Source organism: Paramisgurnus dabryanus, unplaced genomic scaffold, assembly GCF_030506205.2.
Source record: "Paramisgurnus dabryanus unplaced genomic scaffold, PD_genome_1.1 h2tg000362l_1_23523__unordered_in_group12, whole genome shotgun sequence".
In the NCBI taxonomy this organism is placed as follows: domain Eukaryota; kingdom Metazoa; phylum Chordata; class Actinopteri; order Cypriniformes; family Cobitidae; genus Paramisgurnus; species Paramisgurnus dabryanus.
Genome location: NW_027394239.1, coordinates 1 through 21,843, shown reverse-complemented (window position 1 = coordinate 21,843; position 21,843 = coordinate 1). Strand labels below are relative to the sequence as shown.

Below are 21,843 nucleotides of genomic sequence, written 5' to 3'. Positions count from 1 at the left end.
ACAAATTAGTTTGTGTAAGAATAACAGTTTTAAATTATTGGCAGCATAAATAAAACATACGAGGATATGCTTTTTTATTGGTTGTTGCGTGAAATCTTACCCAGATACAACAGTGCTATTTTCTGATTGGCTATTGTGTAGCGTCTTTCTTTTTTTTGGATTGGCCCGCTCGACTAGAACTCCAGGGGAGACGGGCTTGATAGAGAGAGCAGTGCGGCCAGATACATTTTGGGCACTGCAGTATATTAAACATGAAAAATAGTGTTTCCGCGTGAGAAATACAATGTGTGGCGGGCTATAAATAGCGGCCTCAAAACACTACCGGCCCACCCGGAAAAGTCCCGACTCTCCCAATTGCCACTTCGCTACTGTCATCATCGCTGCAATCCTGGCGACGAAGCTTGTTGTGTTGTCATAGTGATGAGTAATGGAACGACTGCGTCTGTCATGTGACATCTACCGGTAATCAAAACTTTAGCGTGTGCAATCTGCACCATAGAACTGGATTAAACAGACGATCTGATGGGTTTTAGAAGATTAAATACAACCCGAAACTAAAAAACAGACCAGGCCTTTATTTGAGACAGGCGTTTATTTACCCAAACCTGTTGTCACACCAGGCGTCTAAATGAGACAGGCTTCTATTTGGGACTAGGCTATTATTTGAAGTTTTACGGTATGCCAATTATTAGTACAAATGCATTTATGGCTATCACTGTGTACTAACTTTACTAGGGGTTTGTTACAGATCACAAAACTCACGGTTCAGATCACATTACAGTTTTTGAGGCATGGATCGGATTATTTTTCAGATCAGCAAAAAGGGGGTGGGGAAAATCTAATAACAAATAAAGAAATTACAAACATTTATAAAAAAGAACAAAGCTGCACATTAATAAGGGCTAACATTAGCATTTGGTACAGAAATCAAATTAAATGAGTCATAACACTGTCTTTATTGTATAAATTAAATATTATATTATTATTTTTAGAGCTATTTGTCTCTTTGTTAGACTTCAGTAGGTTATTTGAGGTTACTGTAAGCAGAGACTGGTTTATGACTGTAATCTATACATACACTTAAGACATAAACAAATGTTTTTATTAGAAAAAGAATGCTTTGGAGATAATTTTGTTTATATGTGCCCTGTCAATAACAGAAACAATAACAGCTTGTTTGCGTCTCACTTGTGTGTGCACTATTGAGAGCACTTAAACGCGCGCGCACAGAGAACGAAGGCGAATCCCAAACAGCGCAGCATAAAAACTTTACGTTGTTTTTCATTGCTTTATTCTGCACATGTATGTTAATGGACTATACAGTATGAGACACATTTGCGCGACTCTCTCTAAAGTTTACACATCAAGAGTTCTGATCTTTGAAGAGCGTACTCACTGTGATGATCACGTCTGGACCGGACACAACCGCATGTGCCTCTGTGCGTACTTTAGCGCCTTTTTGCGGTTAAATACATCCACGCTGCATACATGTTGCTTCAGACAAGCACGTGCAGGTCGCGGTTTCTGTTTGCGTCATCACAACATTTCGGCCGTATTGTTTCGGTGATAAAAGTCTTTCGGCCAAAAGCCGAAAATGCTATTTTGGGCTATTTTCGGCTGAAAATTTTCTGTGGCCGAATATTCGGTGCATCCCTAGTAAAAAGTTCTTTAAGAGTAGTTTGTTTCAGATAACAAGGAAAATTAACAACAAGTAGATTACCTTAGTTCATATTTCATAGCTAAAGCGTATGAAAAATAACACCGAGCTAACGTTGCAGTGTAAAATGTTTACTATAATGTATACAAATCTTAACTACAAACCGGCTGCCAAACCTCCCTTCACATAGTGGTTATTATTCATGATCGCCGTCTTCCTGTGTCTTTAGGAAACCAAAACATTTATCATTTTAATGAGGTATTTGTTCCAGAGTTCATTTTAGCCACTAGTCAGACCATTAAACAAACAGAAACATGAAGTAAAGTTCCGACCAGATGCGTAGCCGCGACAACGCATGCATGCCTTTATTTTTAAAAGGAGAGAGTTATGTGTTTGTGCCATTTATTCTTATTTGTAAATAATATTCTTTTAAGATAATCTTTCTTTAAAAATATATTTTATTACTGTGTCCAAATGAAGTTTAAGTGTGTGCAGCCAGGGTTTCAATAGTGAGTGGAAAAAAGGATATAGGACTAGACTGCAAATTGTTTTGGCTCTTAAGCTTGAGAATAGTTAAGTTCCAGACGGAAAGAGTGACAAGGCAGCATTTACTTCCATGCGTTAATTTCAGCTGCATATGGTCACCATCTGACAGACTGTCTAAGGGTTTGAAATCACCCAGTTCACTGCAAAGTATGCATGAGAAGAATTTGGAGAGCAGCAGGGCTTTTACTCTCATACAGACCCTCAGCACCAATAAAAATCACTAAAAATACATTGAACTACTGGTAGGAAAACGCTTGTTAAAGAAATTATGTAGAATACTTCACAACACAGCACTTCTCTATCATCCACTAAAGAAAAAAATGTCTAGTTTTATTTTTGTATTCATCTGGTGTTAATTGTTCCTCTCCCAGTTATGATCGTAATAAAGAGCAGAATATGATACAATACTATTCCAGAAATATAGGCTTCGAGCTCAGAATTTTAGCCCGAACCCAGAGTACTCCCCTCTCTTTAACTGTGATAAATGAATCTAGTGAGGTTATGGGGTGGAGGAGGGATGATGCAACAAATCTGTCAGGGGACAAAGGTGAGGGACTGCCATTTATAGGCACCTCTTTGCACTGATTGGTTGGATCACATGACCATGCTCCTCCCGAACTATGTTAAATAAACTTCATATAAAGAGACATTACTTTTTTATATTATTTGCTCTCCATCAATTGTGTCCTGCTGGAGTGAAGAGCCCGGCTTTCTTATTTTCAAGAACATGTGGGGTGATAAATATGAAAACTGAATGCGAAACCAGATAGCTTTGTATTTGCAAAACACTACCTTAAAATAAAGGCAGACAGAAACTACAAATAAGAGGAATATTAAAGGAATATCCAACTTTAATAAAAAAATCCTGATAATTTACCCACCCCCATGTTATCCAAGATGTTGATGTCTTTCTTTGTTCAGTCGAAGGAAATATTTAACAGTTTCAATGCAGCTTCAAAGGGCTCTAAATGATCACAACCGAGGCATAAGAGTCTTATCTAGGCGCTACTGGAAGCTAGTTATTTTCGTTTATAAAGTTTTAAATATGGATATTTCTACAACAACACCTTTGTTTATCATCCTAAAGCCGTTTGGATTTCTTAAGGAAAGGATATGCAAATTTTTTTGACTTGAATGAGCTAAACCTCGTAACTTTACTGTTTAGCAGCTGGAAGATATAAAACATTTTCTAAAATAACTGAAAATGTGTTCGTCTGAAAAATGATGGACATATGCATCTCGGATGGCTTCGGGGTGAGTAAATCATGGGTTTAATATAATTTTTGGCTGAACTATCCCTTTAAGCCTTCAGTTCTACCCTAGGCTAACCATCATAAATTCAAACACACAAAATTTGGGATTCTAAGCTTTGGGTCAACATTATAAGCAATATTAGAATATAAGACCTGCGTGCACCCACCTGTGGTAGTCCTTGACACAGTAGATCTTGTTCTCTGTGTCCACAGTGAAAGGCACACCATCCAAACTCTCATTACAGATGGCACAGCGGAAACAGCCTGGGTGGTAAGACTTCCCCAGCGCCTGCAGAATCTGAAGCGGAAAAACGTGTTAACATGCTGCCGAAAAAAGACACAATGTGTATAATATATACATAAATAGTCAGGATACAGCCTTAAACAATATCAAAACAAATCCACTTCCTGTTTATAATGAGGAATTGAGGGAGACTTTTGGGCTTTCATAACTGCATAATGGCTGCATTTGTGTAGACGCTCCTTTCTTCGAAATTGCGTGATTCTTAAAGAGCAACATGTGAGTCGTGTTACAACACACTACATCGGCTCATGAGGTCTGTTTAAACAACGGTTATGTGTGCTGTGTGCAGGGTTGGTAGAGAATAACAATACATGTATTCTGTTACACATACACATTTTTCATAAAAATAAAATCAAAATATAAATCTAATGCACTCTCATTACTTCTAAGGTACTTCATATACATAAAAAATCAAGAGAAAAGCAGTATGATCTAGCCGTATGAAGTATTTAACCTCCATTTAATACCAAATATGTCCAGAAAATGTTATAATTACTATAGCTGTAACAATACAGTTAAGAAATGGCTTTGCTAGCTGAAAAAAATGCTTTCATGAGAAAATAGCTTATCATTTAATGAACTGACAGCCTGTAAGATAATCTGCAACATGGTTAAGCGGGAAAAGTCATGAAGTCAGGACCCATTTACAGCAGTACCACTAGCAAATGTGTAGTATACTTAATAATAGATATAGAATAATATTCTGTTATATACTGAAAATAATTATTTGCCTGTCAGGTTTCACAAATATTGTTGGCTGAGATGTTTCACATTGCTCAAGTTGACCATTACACTTTTTCTAATGGTCTTTGTATTTCCTAATAATTATATTTCCTTTACTGCATCATGTCAAAACATTAATTTATTTATCTTTTAATTAATTGTAATCCTAAGTTTTTTACATCGCCCATTAAAATGTTGAATGAAAGTATGTGAATTATGTAGTAACCAACCAAATGTAAAAAAACAAAGAAATAAAACCCAAATTATAGCTTCTTTAAAGTGGCAAAATAGCCACTTTTCATCAGGGGTATTCTACATAAATATATACATAAATATATACATACATACATACACAACAATATATATATATATATATATATATATATATATATATATATATATATATATACACATACACATACACAAACACACGCACACAAATATATATATATGGCTATATACTAATAGTACTAATAAACTGCTAGTATGCAAGATCATAAGTAAGAAGTGCGTGTGTGTTTATGTATGTATATATACATATACCGTAAAACTTCAAATAATAGCCTAGTCCCAAATAGAAGCCTGTCTCATTTAGAAGCCTGGTGTGACAACAGGTTTGGGTAAATAAACGCCTGTCTCAAATAAAGGCCTGGTCTGTTTTTTAGTTTCGGGTTGTATTTAATCTTCTAAAACCCATCAGATCGTCTGTTTAATCCAGTTCTATGGTGCAGATTGCACACGCTAAAGTTTTGATTACCGGTAGATGTCACGTGACAGACGCAGTCGTTCCATTACTCATCACTATGACAACACAACAAGCTTCGTCGCCAGGATTGCAGCGATGATGACAGTAGCGAAGTGGCAATTGGGAGAGTCGGGACTTTTCCGGGTGGGCCGGTAGTGTTTTGAGGCCGCTATTAATAGCCCGCCACACATTGTATTTCTCACGCGGAAACACTATTTTTCATGTTTAATATACTGCAGTGCCCAAAATGTATCTGGCCGCACTGCTCTCTCTATCAAGCCCGTCTCCCCTGGAGTTCTAGTCGAGCGGGCCAATCCAAAAAAAAGAAAGACGCTACACAATAGCCAATCAGAAAATAGCACTGTTGTATCTGGGTAAGATTTCACGCAACAACCAATAAAAAAGCATATCCTCGTATGTTTTATTTATGCTGCCAATAATTTAATACTGTTATTCTTACACAAACTAATTTGTTAAACACATTCAAATTATAAATAAAACGTAATATGTGGTAACCTCCTGCTGTCATGCTGGAACAATTAAATTAAAAGCCTGTCTCTTATAGACGCCTGTCTCTTTTAGACGCCTGGTGTAACGATAGGTTTGGGAAAATAAAAGCCCGGGCTATTATTTGAAGTTTTACGGTATATGCATGTCTCACTTCTTACCGGTTGCTTATGAGCTTGCATTTTAGCAATTTATTAGCACTATTAGTATAAGTAGGACATATTAATGCAATGACTAATGCAAAGTATGGTAATACAGCACACTCACCATATCCATGATTAAATGTCCACACACATTACATTTATCAGCAGACTGCTGGAACCCAGAATACTGTTAAAGACAAGAACAGAAGAGTTTACCGCTCACACCAACTCTTAGTCCTTTTTCATCACTTAATTTGCCATATTCTACACCAGGGGTTCTCAAAGTGGGGTCCGCAATGACAGACAGCAATCCATAGCCAGGGGGTCTGTGAAATTATATGCTATATAAAATTATAAAATTGTGCTGTATTATTAAAAAACCTTATGAGAACCCTATACTGAGTGTGACACATCTCAACAAATGGTCATAAACCACTCACTCAAAGCATAATGAACTGTTCCTGCTGCTAAATGGCAAGCATGGAGACATTTTTTCAAAGTACAGCTAAGCCGACACTAAATTGAGAAAATACAGTGATTATTATATTAAGTATAGCTTTATTGAGAACATCACAGAAATTGAAGCATTTAAAGTAACCTTAGTCACTTTACTGTTTGAGTTTATAAGAACTACGCCAGTTTTTTTAAAAAGCTTTTAAGACAAAAACTGCAATGCTTTTGTTATTTCTTGATTGTCTGTATTTTCCTTGTTTCTATTTCATGTAAAGTTGCTTTGGAACAATAAAGAACTGTGAAAAGTGCTATACATCATTTTACTTGTTACTTTCTTAACATAGGCGTAGATGTTCACTGGTTAATTTAAAGTCACCATTATGGTGAACAGTGTTTGTTTTAGTTGGACTTGACTCTTAGTTGTTAGTTTTTAGGGCTGCTATAACTATATTAGACACACAAAACATCAAGAATCAAAGTAAAATGTTCATTCATTATTCATGGAGCATTGCATTCTGGGAGTCCTCGATGAAATTTGTAATTTGTTGATACCCAGCATGCATTGCAGCATGCAGCTTTTCATTTTATTGTCACCATTGTTGTCTCATACTGTAGTATCACATTTTTGTGTGCAAACACTAAATGAATGCATAAATTTTCTAGATGATGATCTTTAGAACTTATGTGCTCATCACCACCATATAATTGTGCTATTGTCTTTCTTTGCCATAACAAACATGTTTTAAACACAAACAGTTATAACAGTTAGAAAAAGCTAGCAAGCTAAGAGTCAAATTCAACTAAAACAAACACCACTCACCATAATGGTGACTTTAAATGAAACAGAAAACATCTATATCTAAGTAACCAAGAAAGTGACAAAATGAAAACCACTATTTTCTGTTACAAACTTTCACATAGCATCTTTAGGTTATAATAACATAACTTGATTTTCAAAGATTTATTATTAAAAAAAATTCAAAATGCTATAAATCTATTGAATCAATATATAAATGTGCATTCATCTGTGACATGTTACATTCATTTAGTTGAACAGTGGTATACACCAATTTAAAAAATAAACATTAATGGCATTAATTTACATAATTTATGTGATTTATTGCATTCTGCAGAAAAGGAGGAGTGGCGTTTATTGGTTTTGGGAAAAAAGGGAGAAAAGATGACAGAATAACACGGCGGATATTGTATTTTGCGTAAAACTAATAATTTACTTTTAAATACTAACCTGATATAATACTGATTTTGGCAGTAACAACTTTTCTTTAAATGGCGTTAATTGCATTTTGGAACCAACCTCTTCATATACACCCAGTGGTTTTAATTTAACTCTGGGGATTTTGCTTTGTAGGGGGTGGGGTTATCAGATGCTCTGCCCAAGCCATCGAACTGTCGTCTTCAGAGAAGGATCGCTAGAGGCCGGAAGTATATTTTCAGATTTTGATACAAGTGTATTACTTGAATTTTTTGAAAAAAAAAAAGACTAGCATACACAGTTTATAATATACACTGCAATATTCTATAGAAAAATAAGAATTGTCAGTTTTGATTTCATAGGGACGTTAAAGGGATAGTTTACCCACAAACAAAAATCACCCAAAGATTTACTCACCCTTAACGTTTGAGTTTATAATGGTTAAAAAATGGGGCCCACTTCCTTCAAGTCCAAAAAATGTGCATCCATCCTTCACAAAAGTAAATCCACATGGCTCCAGGGGGATAAATACAGGCCCTTCTGAGGGTAATCGATGCTTTCAGTAATGACCCGTCTTGAACTCTTCTGCCTTCATGAGAAAGTAACAGCGTAGTGAGCGTATGTTGTGGAGCGATGTAGTGGGTAGTGACGATCGCAGGGGGTGGAGGAACAGAGCCAGGAGCTAAACAGCGCTAGTCACAGTTAAAACGAAGAATTTTAAACCAAAAAAAAAAAAAAACGATTACCCTCAGGAGGGCTTTATGATCCCCCTGGAGCAGTGTGGATTACTTTTCTGAAGGATGGATGCACATTCTTTGGGCTTGAAGGAAGTGGACCCCATTTTCAACTGTTAAAAATCTTGAAAGATCTATACAATTTTCTTAAATACCTGAAAATGTGTTTGTTTGAAAGATGATGGACATATGTATCTCAGATGGCTTGAGTAAACCATGGGGTAATTTTCATTTTTTAGACAAAATATCACTTTAATGACTATTAGTATTATAAGCGGGTCCTTGGAATATTTCTCTTTTGTAAAGTTTGAGAACCCCTCATTTACAAAAGGTTTACATCTCAAGACATAATCAGTTGTCTAACAGCAATCAAATCAAAGTTTTACTGACTAGAAATCTATTTAACTTAAATTGACCCCACCAAAAGACAAGCAACCCCAGTTTAAGCTGTTATAATGACATTAAGAGCTGGATATGCATTGGAACGAACACATACTGTACATCAATTTGGCATATGTAGTTACCTCGCTACACTCTTTGGCCTTTGGGTATTGCAGGCATGATACATGTTACACATATCTAATGTGCGCTTAATTAATATTTTAAAGGCTTATTATTATGCAGTATGTCTCTTTAACGTTAAAACAATGTTAGAAATGTTACACATACACTCTTAAAAAGGATTTACAGATCTTTGTGCATTAAGCTTTTAACACATTATGTGTAATTTTGTGTTGATTTTGTGTTAAAATATAACGCAAGTTGTGTTAAAAGTAACGCAAAATGTGTTGTTTCAATAATAACACAGAGATGGGTGAATTCTGGAACAATACATTTAGTGTGTTGTCCCAGAATCAACAGTAATGTGTAGTGCTGCCGCGAATAGTCGACGTAGTCGACGTAATCGACGATGAAAATTTGTCGACGGCAATTTTTTTAGTCGAGGAGTCGCATATTTATTTTTTTTCGTCTCAAACGGCCCACTGTAATTCTGTCTCATGTCTCAAATGGCTCAATGTAATTCACCTCCACACCAGTCTGTGCGCTGTGCGCGCCCTGCTGGTTAATCTGCTACGCTATCATCTTTCTTCCCTCTCCCTCTGCCTTCACTGCTTTATTTTTGAAAAATTGCCGGTGGCAGGTGAGTCTATGGAATTATGAGTCGGAAAGCTTCCGAAGTATGAAAGTATTTTAAGCCAAGTTGTGATAAAAGAGTGGTCTGTTACACCGTGCCAAACGTCGCCGGCTTATCACGGGAGCACAACGACAATGCACGAGCATCTCAAACGAAAACACTCGGGAGTTATTGACGATACACCCACAGAGAATAGGACAACGTAAGTAACTGTTATATGATTATTAATGAAACGGCGAGCTAGTCAGTACTGTTTTATTAACTCTTTTGAGAAGTACAATGACTCTGTATTTGGATGTTAAAGGCTATCAGTGTTTGCTCGTGATTCCGCCACGGAATCAACACTGGACACAACAAATAGATTTTTCATGATTCCCATTTACATTTTTATTTTACTATTTTAAACGGCTCAATTCATTGCTGCGAGTGTTCAGCGCGTCTCTCTCTCTCTCTCTCTCTCTCTCTCTCTCTCTCTCTCTCTCTCTCTCTCTCTCTCTATCACTTATGTTGCTTGCAGCGCCTCGACCGCGCGCGCCTCTCTCTTACGTGACAGTGAAAAGGTGGCAGTGTTTTTAATGTACTTTCTTTTTTGCGTAAACGTCAACATTCACAGATGTCTCTGACAAAGACGACTGATCGAGTTAACATGACTTGAAGAAAGATTAGCAGTAGTGTGAGTCTGTGTGCGAGCTTTCTCCCTCCCTATGATGCTGTATGCCGTGTTCTGTAGTCTATGTAACAACAACAGTGTATTCTCTTATATTTCTGAATTTGCACCGAATTGTCTGCGCTATATCACTCGCATTTAAAATCAAGAAATGGCTCAAAACACAACAACAATTATGAGAAGAGCAACAGCAGTAAAGCTACAATGTAAATGTATGGTGATTTTTGCATATCTAAATCAGGATTTTAGCAGCAGTTAAAGGAACAGCTGTTTGGATAAAAAACGAGGTGATGGGTCATGTTTAGGCACTATTTTATAGGCTACAACAGAACAGATAATATGTAAAATAGCATTCAGTTGTGTTAAAATGCAATATAAGATCAAAGAGTAGAAGTGAAACATTTCATATTTCTGTTATGCATCTACTTTGCACTGGAAGTTTTTATTATTATTTATATTGTTTACATTGTAATTTTTTATTTGGTAACATTTAAGTTATTCATATTGTTTATGACACCGGTGAGTTCAAAATAAAATGGACAATGAAATAACAAACACTTGAGTTTTTTTTAATTAGTCGTTTAGAATAGTCGACTATTCGAAAAATTAGTCGAAAGATTAGTCGTTAGAAAATTAGTCGTTAGTGGCAGCACTAGCAATGTGTTGTTTTTAACACATTCGTTCTAAGAGTGTAAAGTTCTTTCGCATCCCTGAAACTCAAACCATTATCAGATGCCCCCTCCACCATATATATATTTAAATAATACATTGATATCATAAAAATTTGACTAGTCGAATAATAGCGAAAATGAACGACTACTAGTCGACTAGGAAGATCTTTTTTGTTTGCATACACTCGACAAGTGCACACACAACTGCCTGTCATCAGTGCACGTGTACAGAGCGATCTCTCTCACATCTTCAAGCTACAGTCACCTAATTCATCTCTCAATAAAATCATTCTCTGCTCTTCACTGAAGAACTTTTGTACTTTTTATGAATGTGTCTATATTTCATTCATACAGTAAAGACTGTGAAGTGTTTTTTTTTTTCATTACTTTTAACAGACATAAGCCTTTTAAAAAGGCATATTAAATTTCTCTTTGCATAAGAAATATTTGTTGTGCTCATTTATTTGATTCTCTAGTAAAACAACAATATACATAATTACTGCTTAAGTAATATAACAAAGGCAACATCTGTGGTATTACTTTATCTAGAAAATTTTTTACAGTCATCAAAAAGCTTGAAGAATCAGTATCTGCAGCTGTGTCCCAATTCAAGGGCTGCAACCTTATGAGCACTCGACCTTAAAAGGTGAGCACTCGGTCTTTCAAGGTGGAAGCCTCAGAATTTTGCGAAGAGAACTGAAATGAGACGGTCTAACCTTCGGAGGACCCATAATTAGCGTCACCTGCTGCACGCGCCCACCTGCACGTTTCTGACTTATTAAAATAAATATGACATCAGAAAAATCATTAATTTATTTTAGAAATATGACACGTTGATGTATATTAAACTATTCAACAGTATACCAAATTAATCAACCTTATAAATATACGCAACATAAAAAGAATATTATTAACACAAAACATAACTTATAATACTAAAACAGTGACAAGAAAAAATGTTTTCTGATAAATACACTTTTATTTAATAAAGGTTTTAATTGTTTATTTTAGAATATCCACCCATTATATGCAGCCGTTGCAGACGCGCAATGACTCTTGGGATATCCTCGGCTGTTAAGGATCCATTCGTTCTATCCTTAACAGCGCGGAGAAATGAGGACGCATTTTGAGGCTTCATTCTAAGCATCCTTTGAATTGCGACGGCCTTACTGGCCTTAAGTCGCGCTGCTGTGACGCAATCGGTCTTAAAATACGTCCTTAAAAGGTCGCAGCCTTTGAATTGGGACTCAGCTTGCATTGATATCGGCCAATCACGAAGACATCGGCTGCAAAAATCCTGATTGGGGCATCCCTAATCTAAACAGTACTCCGTTCTGTAATGCCAGTAACATTGTCACCAAAGACCACATATTCGTATATTATATACTTAATTATCTATGATTTGTACTCCCCGGACTTCCGACATGCAAAGTCCTTATAATAAGACTGAAAGACAACTTACCAGGAAGTCTTCTTCACAAAACACTTTCCCACAGACGTAGTAAAAAGCTTTTCCCCGGAGCCTTCGACCTGCATAGAACACAAATTACCAACTATTGCAATTGAAACATCATCATAATAGGGCTGCACATAATAAATATTCCTTATTAAATTAAAAAAGAAAAAAAAAATGAGTGTGTACAACAAAACACTAAAATCTGGCAAAAATCAACAATACAAATATTGACATTTTGAAGTTATTGTTTTTTTACGCTAGTCTTGATGTCATAATTGTTCCACAATCAGATATGTGCACAATTGTTGCATTTATATTATAGCTTATTAACCCGTGTACACTGACAATGCCAAAATACGAACAAACCCAACCACTGATTTGAACCAAGCTAAATCTGTTAATACTATGTAAGGTTAAGTTATGTAAGGTTATTCTGTTTCTTTGGCATAAATCAAAGTTAAATAAAAAAGTTAGATATTTGTGACATGCTAACTGAATTGGATGAATGAATATAGAGTAAAAATAAATCAAAGTGTGTTTTGAAAAAGGGATTGGACTAAATTCAATAAACAGACCCACTAAACCAAGTAAGAAATCGTCAGCACTCTTTGAGCACACAAAGACATTTAAAAAACTCAGATAGTGATCGGCTGCTGCTTTCCAGTCCACGGTGAGAACTTCCTGTCCCAATCCGGGCTGTTTTTGGCTTTAAACCCCAAAAGACAGACAGACAAATCTTCTTATTCAAACAACCCCTGTCCCACAGGAAAGCACATTCCTCACATTTCTGTCTTTCAGGCTGATGTAGTTAACCCTTTATAAGCCTCTTTAAAGTCAATGAAAGCATTCATGTTACTGCCGTCATCTTACAAAACACAGTGGAACTTATACAACCTAAAGAGTTCACCAAAATGTTGCACAATATGTATATGACTTCCTTGCTTTAGCTAAACATAGTCTATACAATTTTAAATTATGCCACTATTTTGGCTAATATAAGCACATACATCCATAATAAATGTAATCCAGCCAACTCCAATGTGTTGATAAAAAGCTAAATTATGTGTATGTAAGAAAACTATTAATATCTTGTGAACTTATTTAGCGACATTGAAACCAATTCAAACTTAAAACAAGCCAGTGCCAAATTTAAATATAGTGGCATGTCCCACTTCCGATTAGTTCTGGCAAGTCTCATGACAAAATATCATACACAAACTTCTCACACACTCCTATTGCTTTAGAAGATTGCTTTTGCCAACTGACAACAGCAGCTTATTAACCAAACATTAACCATTAACTTTAATATTAAATTGTCATTGAGTAAAAATACAGCTGATGGTTGTCTGTGTGTCTGTAAAAACAATACAAAAATTTTATTAAATTTGAACGTACAAACAACAGCAACAGATCAACAACAGAACCAGGATTCATACATTAGGGACTTTAAGCAACAGCTGGGAATGGAACGGCTACGGCGACCGGAAGTAAGCTGTCAGACCACCGTAGCCAAGAACGTAAAAATCACTAAGCAAACGTAAACAGGACAGCGCAACGCGGTATTAATTCATTTATTAAGATGCAAAAATATGTCATTTAAAAAAGCAAGAGAAGAAGGATTGCTGGCATTAAATGACAATATTTTGTCAGAAGAAGAGTTTTTACTATTGTATGATGTAAATAAGTCTAAAAACCTAGATTTAAGCAATACTGAAAATGTTGAATACTTAAAAATCTTTAAAATTAGCTTAAATTTAAAACATTCGAACACATATTATATAAAATACTGGTAAAATCATAAACTGATGCAATTACAATGTCATATGCCATAAAACATAATATTTATGTACATAATCTCTCACGTTGTAGCGACTACGGCAAATCAGCTGTTCTCCCGTAGTAGACCGTTACAGTAGAACGTCGCAAAGTAGCAGTTAAATTCGCGCATGCGCAACACAACGCCAGAATGCCGTTGCCGTTCCACCAGAGGCTGTTGCTTAAAGTCCCTATTATCAAATGTTCACGCAACATTACATTTTCAACGGTCATGTGATCAGTCCAGAGGATTAATATCCAACAAGGGCAGGTTGTCTCTTTTTTAACTACCAAGCAGGACACATTTCAAAAAAGTTTTCAAAAAGGAAGGATAGAAAGGTCTGTAGTTACGTGTCGACACACACCGTGCATTAACAAAAAAAAAAATTCTTTCAACTGATAATATAATATTGGTCATAAATTCATACCTTCAATTAACCAAAATTCCTATTTTAGAATATGTTTATTAACCCGCTATTTAATTGTTTTTACTTTAATTTAACTTTTATGTTAAAATTATTTAATTTAACTGCATATCTGTCAGGTAAGTGACAGCATTTTTATATGAACATTTTTATTTGTGTTCGTGTTAACTTTGGGACAGAATGTAATAAATGACATGAGTGTTAGTACATTTTTATTTTTGGGCAAGCTACTGCATTTCACAGCTAAATAAGATCACGACAAAGCTAAATAAGTCTGCTTGGCAATCTGAAAGAGTTTACGGTTAAAAAAAAATCACTGCTTAGCCAGATGCATTAAATGCCACATAGTGTTTTTCTACATTTAAAATGACACATACTCTACACTGGTCCTTACAAGGGATTTATTAAAGGACACGTTCGGTATTTTAGCATTTATTTCAGACAACGGTCTTTTTCTATTTATAAATAATGTAATAACACAGATACATTTTTAAAGGACAAGTTCGGTATTTTAGACTTAAAGCCCTGTTTTCAGATTGTTTATGATGAAATAGAACGGTTTTGACAGAAATTTCGATATATGATGCTGGCCCGAGAATTTTTGGGTGTTTCTTGTATCACCTCCCACCTCTATAATGGCTTTATAGGGTGCATGGTTTGCGACGATTTTTGTGTGAGCATCAGTTAACACCCTTGACCACTCTGTGAGTTTCATGTCTTTGTAAACAAAAGTTTAATGCATTTTAGGAAGGATTGTTCCTGTGCACCTATAAAGCCATTATAGAGGTGGTAGGTGAAAAACAAACACCCAAAAATTCTCGGGCCAGCCGCATATGTCGAAATTTCAGTCAAAACCGTTCTATTTCATCATAAACAATCTGAAAACAGGGCTTTAAGTCTAAAATACCGAACTTGTCCTTTAAAAATGTATCTGTGTTATTACATTATTTATAAATAGAAAAAGACCGTTGTCTGATTGCTCTTTCACAAGGACTTCTGGATTGAAAAAAATATGTGGAGCCTGAAGCAGTGTGGGCTTTGCTGAAAAACGCATCAAGGGTGCAAAGGGGGCGCTGATGAGCACACTTTCAGAGCATAAAAATGACAGATGGGACACCGTACCTAGTAGACTAAAGCCAAAGATATACTTGGGCCGTCCGCATACACGCACCATCCGCATGATGTCATTTTCGTCATCAGGAGGGTCCGTGGTCGTACAAGTACAGAACGTGTATAACAGCACATGCACAAGAAAATATTTTAACAGGACACTCCACTACAAACAATTACACAAAGGCAATTTTGCACACACACCACCGTCTCTGCTACTCTTCTTCATCTATCCTAAAAAAATTTATATAACAATTTAAATAAGAAATCATTTGTATTGCTGACATGTCGAACGTCTTGCACGTGCGAGACAGACGCGGAAAGAAACTATGCCCTGCCGTTAAGCGAGCACGCCCAATAGGGGATTCTCATGCTTCCGTGTTTCATGGGCGGGACTTGTCAACTTTGTGACTGGCCACTTCCGGTGCAGTTCAACAGTGGCTGAAACGAAGGCTAGATGTCACTGCTCTGTTGTAAATCGAACAAACAACGGCAATCCTACTTACGTTTTCTTGGATTCCTGACTGAATTGAGTGGATGATGTGGCACTTTTTACAACATTGCAGTGTTTTAAAAGCAGCTTAACAAGAGAAGAAACCATAGAAAATGGGGGAATTATTCATATATAAAATATAAAGGAATAAAATAGAATTAAATATATGGTATTACTGCAAAGTTTTGTGTTCTCACAAAAAAAAAACGGTATTAACTTTCCTTTGAGTATTAAGATGTATAGTCAATATGATTATGACAGGCATATTTATTTAATGTGTACATGATTGTGTACTACTATAATCACGGCATTTTGAGATAATTTTGTGTTAAAATGTTATGCAAGAAAAAATAAACTCGGTTGTCATTTGCTTGCTGTCTTTACTATTTGGTTGTACGGCATGCTGTCTGAAGCCTTAATATACGTGTCGGGCTCACGGTTGAGGAGTGCAAGCAAACAAAACTTATCAAACAACGCGCGAGTAAAGTATTGAGATTTGATTCGCGTTTTTTGTGCTTAAATATTTCAATTGGCCAATAGGGCCAGTGACTATTGCATTGCTGCTAACAACACATTCAATAATAAAATAAAATTGAATATATGATATTACTATAAAGTTTTGTGTTCTCACAAATAAATAAAAATTTGAACAGTATTAACTAATAAAATGGTATTACATTTCCTTCGAGTATATGATGTTTAGTCAATATGATTAATGACAGGCATCATATTAAATTAGACATGCCTTTCCATCTTATGTAAAAATGGCCCCTAACAAAAGAATTACATGATTGCACGATTTTTTAATACATAAATAATAATACCATGAACAGCAGTGCAACATCATCATAAGGTGCATCTCAACACCATACGCTTACAAAAGTGAACTAGTGACGTCTATGGCAATAAAAGCTATATCAACACAAATTACTAAACCCTAAATTAATCTGTATTTCTTCAACTGAGTCATTCTCCGGATTCCGGAAGTGGCCGTGCACAAAGATCGCTGAAAGCGAAAGTTCTACGTATCAGCATGAAAACCCCCTATTTAAGGTCACAAGACCGAAAGTGCACCATTTGGGACAGAAGAACTTTAAACACTAATTACATTACATTACATTTACATTTTGTCATTTAGCAGACGCTTTTATCCAAAGCGACTTACTAGTGAGGTAAACAATAGAAGCAATTATAGCAACACAAGAACAGCAATACATAAGTGCACTGGAAATAGTCTCATACAGTCCAACACAATATACATAGACAAGGGGTTGTTAGTATTTTTTTTTTTTAGATGAGTTAGAGATAAAGAGAGCGGTAAATAGAGAAAGAAATAAAGAGAAAGGTAACTAAAGAAGGATAGTAAGTCCGTTTGGCGTAAGTGAGGTAATGGCGGAAGAGATGGGTTTTAGCCGAGTCTTAAAGACAGCTACAGTGTCAGCAGATCGTGTCACGACCGGCAGATCATTCCACAGTTGTGGAACAGTTCCTGAGAAGGTACGCGCTAGTGATTTTCTTCCCTTTTTGAGATGGCACCACAAGCCGTCGCTCAGTGGCAGAGCGCAGGGATCGAGAGGGTACATAAGGCTCTATAAGTAAGTGAAGGTAAGGGGGTGCTGACCCAGTGATGGTTTTAAAGGCCAGGAGCAGAGCCTTAAATTTGATGCGAGCTGCTATAGGAAGCCAGTGTAACTTGACAAAGAGAGAAGTGACGTGCATCCTCTTTGGCTCACTGAAGACCACTCTTGCCGCTGCGTTCTGAATCATCTGTAGGGGTTTGGTCGTGCAGGCTGGAAGCCTTGCAAGTAGGGCATTGCAGTAGTCCAGCCTGGACAGGACAAGAGCTTGGACCAGGACCTGTGTGGCATGCTCATCTAGGAAAGGTCTAATTTTCCTAATATTGTAGAGGATGAATCTACAAGAGCGAGCGGTGCTGGCAACATGCTCCGTGAAGCTAAGCCGATCATCAATGACCACTCCCAGGTTTTTGGCGTCCTGGAAGGCGTGATGGTCAAGGAACCTAGCTGAATGGAAATGTTGTGTTGAATCTTGGGTTCAGATGATATGACAAGCAGTTCTGTCTTCGCAAGGTTAAGATGGAGATGGTGATCCTTCATCCATAGTGAGATGTCCCTCAGGCATGCCGAGATGTGGGCAAAAATTGTGGGATCATCAGGGTGGAACGACAAGTGGAGTTGAGTGTCGTCTGCATAGCAGTGGTAGGAAAAGCCATAATTAAATGTCAGGGTATCTCTGGTGGGTCTGATATTGAGAGCGTTAGGTCTTGGTCACAAACAAAGCTGTCCTCCCATAAAAGCTGAACAATAGGTACTCTTTTTCTTCACACAAACCACAGTGCAGTCTCTGCCACACACAGAGACTTAACAGAGAACACAAAACACACCAATATGGGTTCAGACGGTGAAACCTGATGAGCACATTAACACTGTGTCAGTAACATCTGGGGCTCTGTTTTAAACAGGATCTCCAGGAGCTGGTGGTCTGTAAGGAGCACACAGGAGCACCTCTGTTTAAGCCAGCAGAGAGTCTGAATGTACATCATGCTCTCCGATTGCTTGTGCAGCTGTTTACTGTATGTCACTTCCTGTGTAACTCTCTGAGGTCTAATGATGGATAAAGAGATTGCAAAGAATTTCCTAGTAGCCTGTTGAGATTTTAGGTCTTACGAGAGTCTCCACTGTTTTTCTTACAGTATAGTGGTTGACAAAATATTAAACAAATGTGACTTTTTTCAGTTGTACAACCTAACAATTTGTTCTTATTAAACAGAAAAAGTGCAACTGAGTGTAAGGACAAAGGGGCTTTTTGCACATGTTGTTAAGTGTAACTACATTTATTAAGTCCACATGTTGAACTTGATACACTAGTGACTAGTACACTAGTCCACATGTTATTAGTTTTTTTACCTATATTTTGTGTTATGCTATTTTACACAATGTGTGTCATTTTGTGTTAATTTTGTATAAACCAGTTGTGTTCAAAGTAACACAAAATGTTTTGTTTCAATAATAACACAGATATGTTTGTATTCGCGGACAATGCCCTGATTGTAAAGTTTTTATCCGTTCTAAGAGTGTAGATATCAAAAGATATCAAAGATCTGGGTTAACGATGCAGACATTAAAAGGTAAATATAGGTAAGTACTGCATAAACACTTCCTCACTACAGAATGTTCAATGAGACCACAAGTTTACAATTCGTTGGCTAAGAGTCTTGGTCTGCGTACTTGGTTACGGTATGTTTCTGGCCTAAGATATCAAACACCTGTTTGTCTTTTTACCCCACCGACTCCAGCTGACATAACACATTGGACATACCACTATCTGCCCATCTAACCCGTTAACCAACCTCAGTCACGCGCTCCCCCGACATTCCTCTCCAGCAGGATAACTACTCTGTCCAGCAAAACTATTCTCACTATCTTTAGTCACACAACTCATGTAAACATGTGGAAATACACACAGACACATTAACTGCACTCATAACAATGCTCTGGACACACAACGAGAACAAAGCAGAGACCGAAACTGTGGCTTAAAGGCAGTCCTGTAGAGGAGAAGCTCAGAAAAATCCATATTTTCCTTTAAATACTTCCCATTTCCAGAAACCACAGATGAGCTAAATAAACTGCAAGAAAACAAGACTTTTTAAAGGCATAAAAAGGAGTGTTTATGCAAGCCTCACCATGACTTCTGCATATCAGAATTAAGCAGACTTCGCTTTGCCTCATGCCGCATTACCACCTTAGGTGTGCATTATTTTCAAATCTTCAATTATTCTGCTTATACCACAGTTACCACAGACATTGCTGAGACATTGCTCTGGTGGTTCAGATGTGCTTTATCAAAAAATAATGCATAGGCGTGGAACATTTCTCAACCAATCAGAATAAAGCATTCAGCAGCCCAGTAGTATACATTAAAAAATCTTAACTCTATCCCCACCATTAACGAGTTATCTTGTCAATTAAGAGAAAACACTTTCCTGCCAATGACAAGTTTTTACGGCAATACATATTTCTGCTATTATTCACTTGGTGGCGGCCTTACCCAACTTATAAAACACTGAATCATCCACGGTTTTAAAAGTAGTAAATACTCTGTGGTTGTTTTGATAATTATTACATTATTCTACTAGGAAATCATTTTAAATACATGTTTCAAAGATAAAATTTGGAATTGGAGTATTATTTATTGCATTATTCTATTAGTAAAACATTTGAATACCTCCAGCTTATTACATTATTCAAATAAGAAAATACAATGAAATAACTCCATGTAACTTCATATACTCCATTCTAAAATATACTCTTTAAAAATAAAGGTGCTTCACGATGTCACAGAGGAACGTTTTTGTTTAAATGGTTCTATAAAGATAACATCTATAACATCATAAGAGGTTTCTTGTGTTGATAAAAGGTTCTTCAGATTATGAAAAAAATATAAAAGAAAAGGGTTCTTTAAAGAACCTTTGACTAAATTGTTCTTTGAGTAACCAAAAATGGTTCTTCTATGGCATCGTTGTGAAGAACCTTTTAAGCACATTTATTTTTAAGAGTGTATATTTAAAAACTGCCATGATTTAGTTGTTTCTGTGTTTTCTGTATTTTCTTTGTTTCAATGTAAAGCTGCATTGGAACAATAAACAATTGTGAAAAGCACTATATAAAAGATTAGATTGAAAATACAAATGATCCTTCTATAACTGTGTAGAGTGCTATAAATCTTCAAACTCTTGAAAATTATAACCACAAATAAGTATTATTATGTATTTTAACTAATATTTCAATTATTTATTAGATGATATAACAAAGTATAAGGGTTTTTTATATATTTTGCAGATTTTTGCAAGGTATTGTTGCATTATTAAGATTTTCCCTCACATCTAATCTTTTGGTCTGATTGTCCACAATATTATTTTGCAGATGAGGAAATTGGATCAGTTCTTTCATACCGTGCAACTATCTAGTCAGTGTATCAGTTGCAATGTTAACTGCAGATGCCATTGTTGTTATTTTGAAAACTTATGTCCTGCCTCATATGTCAACTCAAAAATACATCCAACAAAATATATGCACATAAATATCAGAAGCAAACAATTCAAGAATGGCTCTCAAAACAGTAATATAAACATGGTGTTTAAGAATCAGAATAAATATAAACTTACAACAAGCACTACAGGTGAAGCAACTGTCATGGTACAAGCTGCCCATTGCCTGACACGCCTGACTGGCTCCATAAACAGCCTTACTGCACTTCACACAACTGCCTGCAAAAGAGAAATAAAAAAACATCAACATAAGTCTGCAAATATTTTCTGTTTCCTTTAACATTGTCAACTCTGTGTGTGTGCAGGGAGCGAGAGAATATATCATATAAGTATAATAAAATATACTTAACAATTATTGTCATTATTATTTGATACTATTTTTATACAAGAGGGGACCAGATGTAATGTGAGAGTAATTTGGTAAACAACCAGACCCATATGACCCCCCCCCCCCAAATGCAGAGGCATTTATATTTGATGCACTCACCATGGTACTATTATTAAAATGAGAGAGTAATCAAGTCTCAAAGTAAACAAGCCTAAAACCAACACAAAGTAGCATCAGAACATCATCATACCATTGTGTAACCACGACATGTGTAGTAAAACTATGCCAATACAAATGCCAATATGTTATAAATTGTTACTTTATTTTCACAATAATAAAACCAACTTTACGAGGTATAATTGTGATATAGAACAATTTATCTAAATATACGTAT

General features: G+C 36.2%; 1 protein-coding gene across 1 annotated transcript; it reads right to left on the bottom strand.

Moving 5' to 3' along the window:
* Positions 1 to 686: 686 nt before the first annotated feature.
* On the bottom strand, positions 687 to 21,441 carry LOC141281851 (LIM domain-containing protein 1-like). The gene is made up of 4 exons (XM_073813653.1): positions 21,239 to 21,441; positions 12,214 to 12,281; positions 6,003 to 6,065; positions 687 to 3,754 (listed from the first exon to the last, which is right to left on the bottom strand). Exons 1-4 carry the CDS (start codon positions 21,402 to 21,404, stop codon positions 3,596 to 3,598), a joined length of 456 nt encoding a protein of 151 aa, XP_073669754.1. The 5' UTR covers positions 21,405 to 21,441; the 3' UTR covers positions 687 to 3,595.
* Positions 21,442 to 21,843: the final 402 nt, after the last annotated feature.

What these genes read in the sequence shown, in the direction of transcription:
- LOC141281851 (XM_073813653.1), bottom strand. Translation starts at nt 21,404, where the DNA reads ATGTTAAAGGAAACAGAAAATATTTGCAGACTTATGTTGATGTTTTTT. An exon ending in TTTGTGAAGAAGACTTCCTG is followed by an intron (nt 6,066 to 12,213) that starts GTAAGTTGTCTT and finishes TGTCTTTAACAG; the next exon opens with TATTCTGGGTTCCAGCAGTC. An exon ending in GACATTTAATCATGGATATG is followed by an intron (nt 3,755 to 6,002) that starts GTGAGTGTGCTG and finishes TTTCCGCTTCAG; the next exon opens with ATTCTGCAGGCGCTGGGGAA.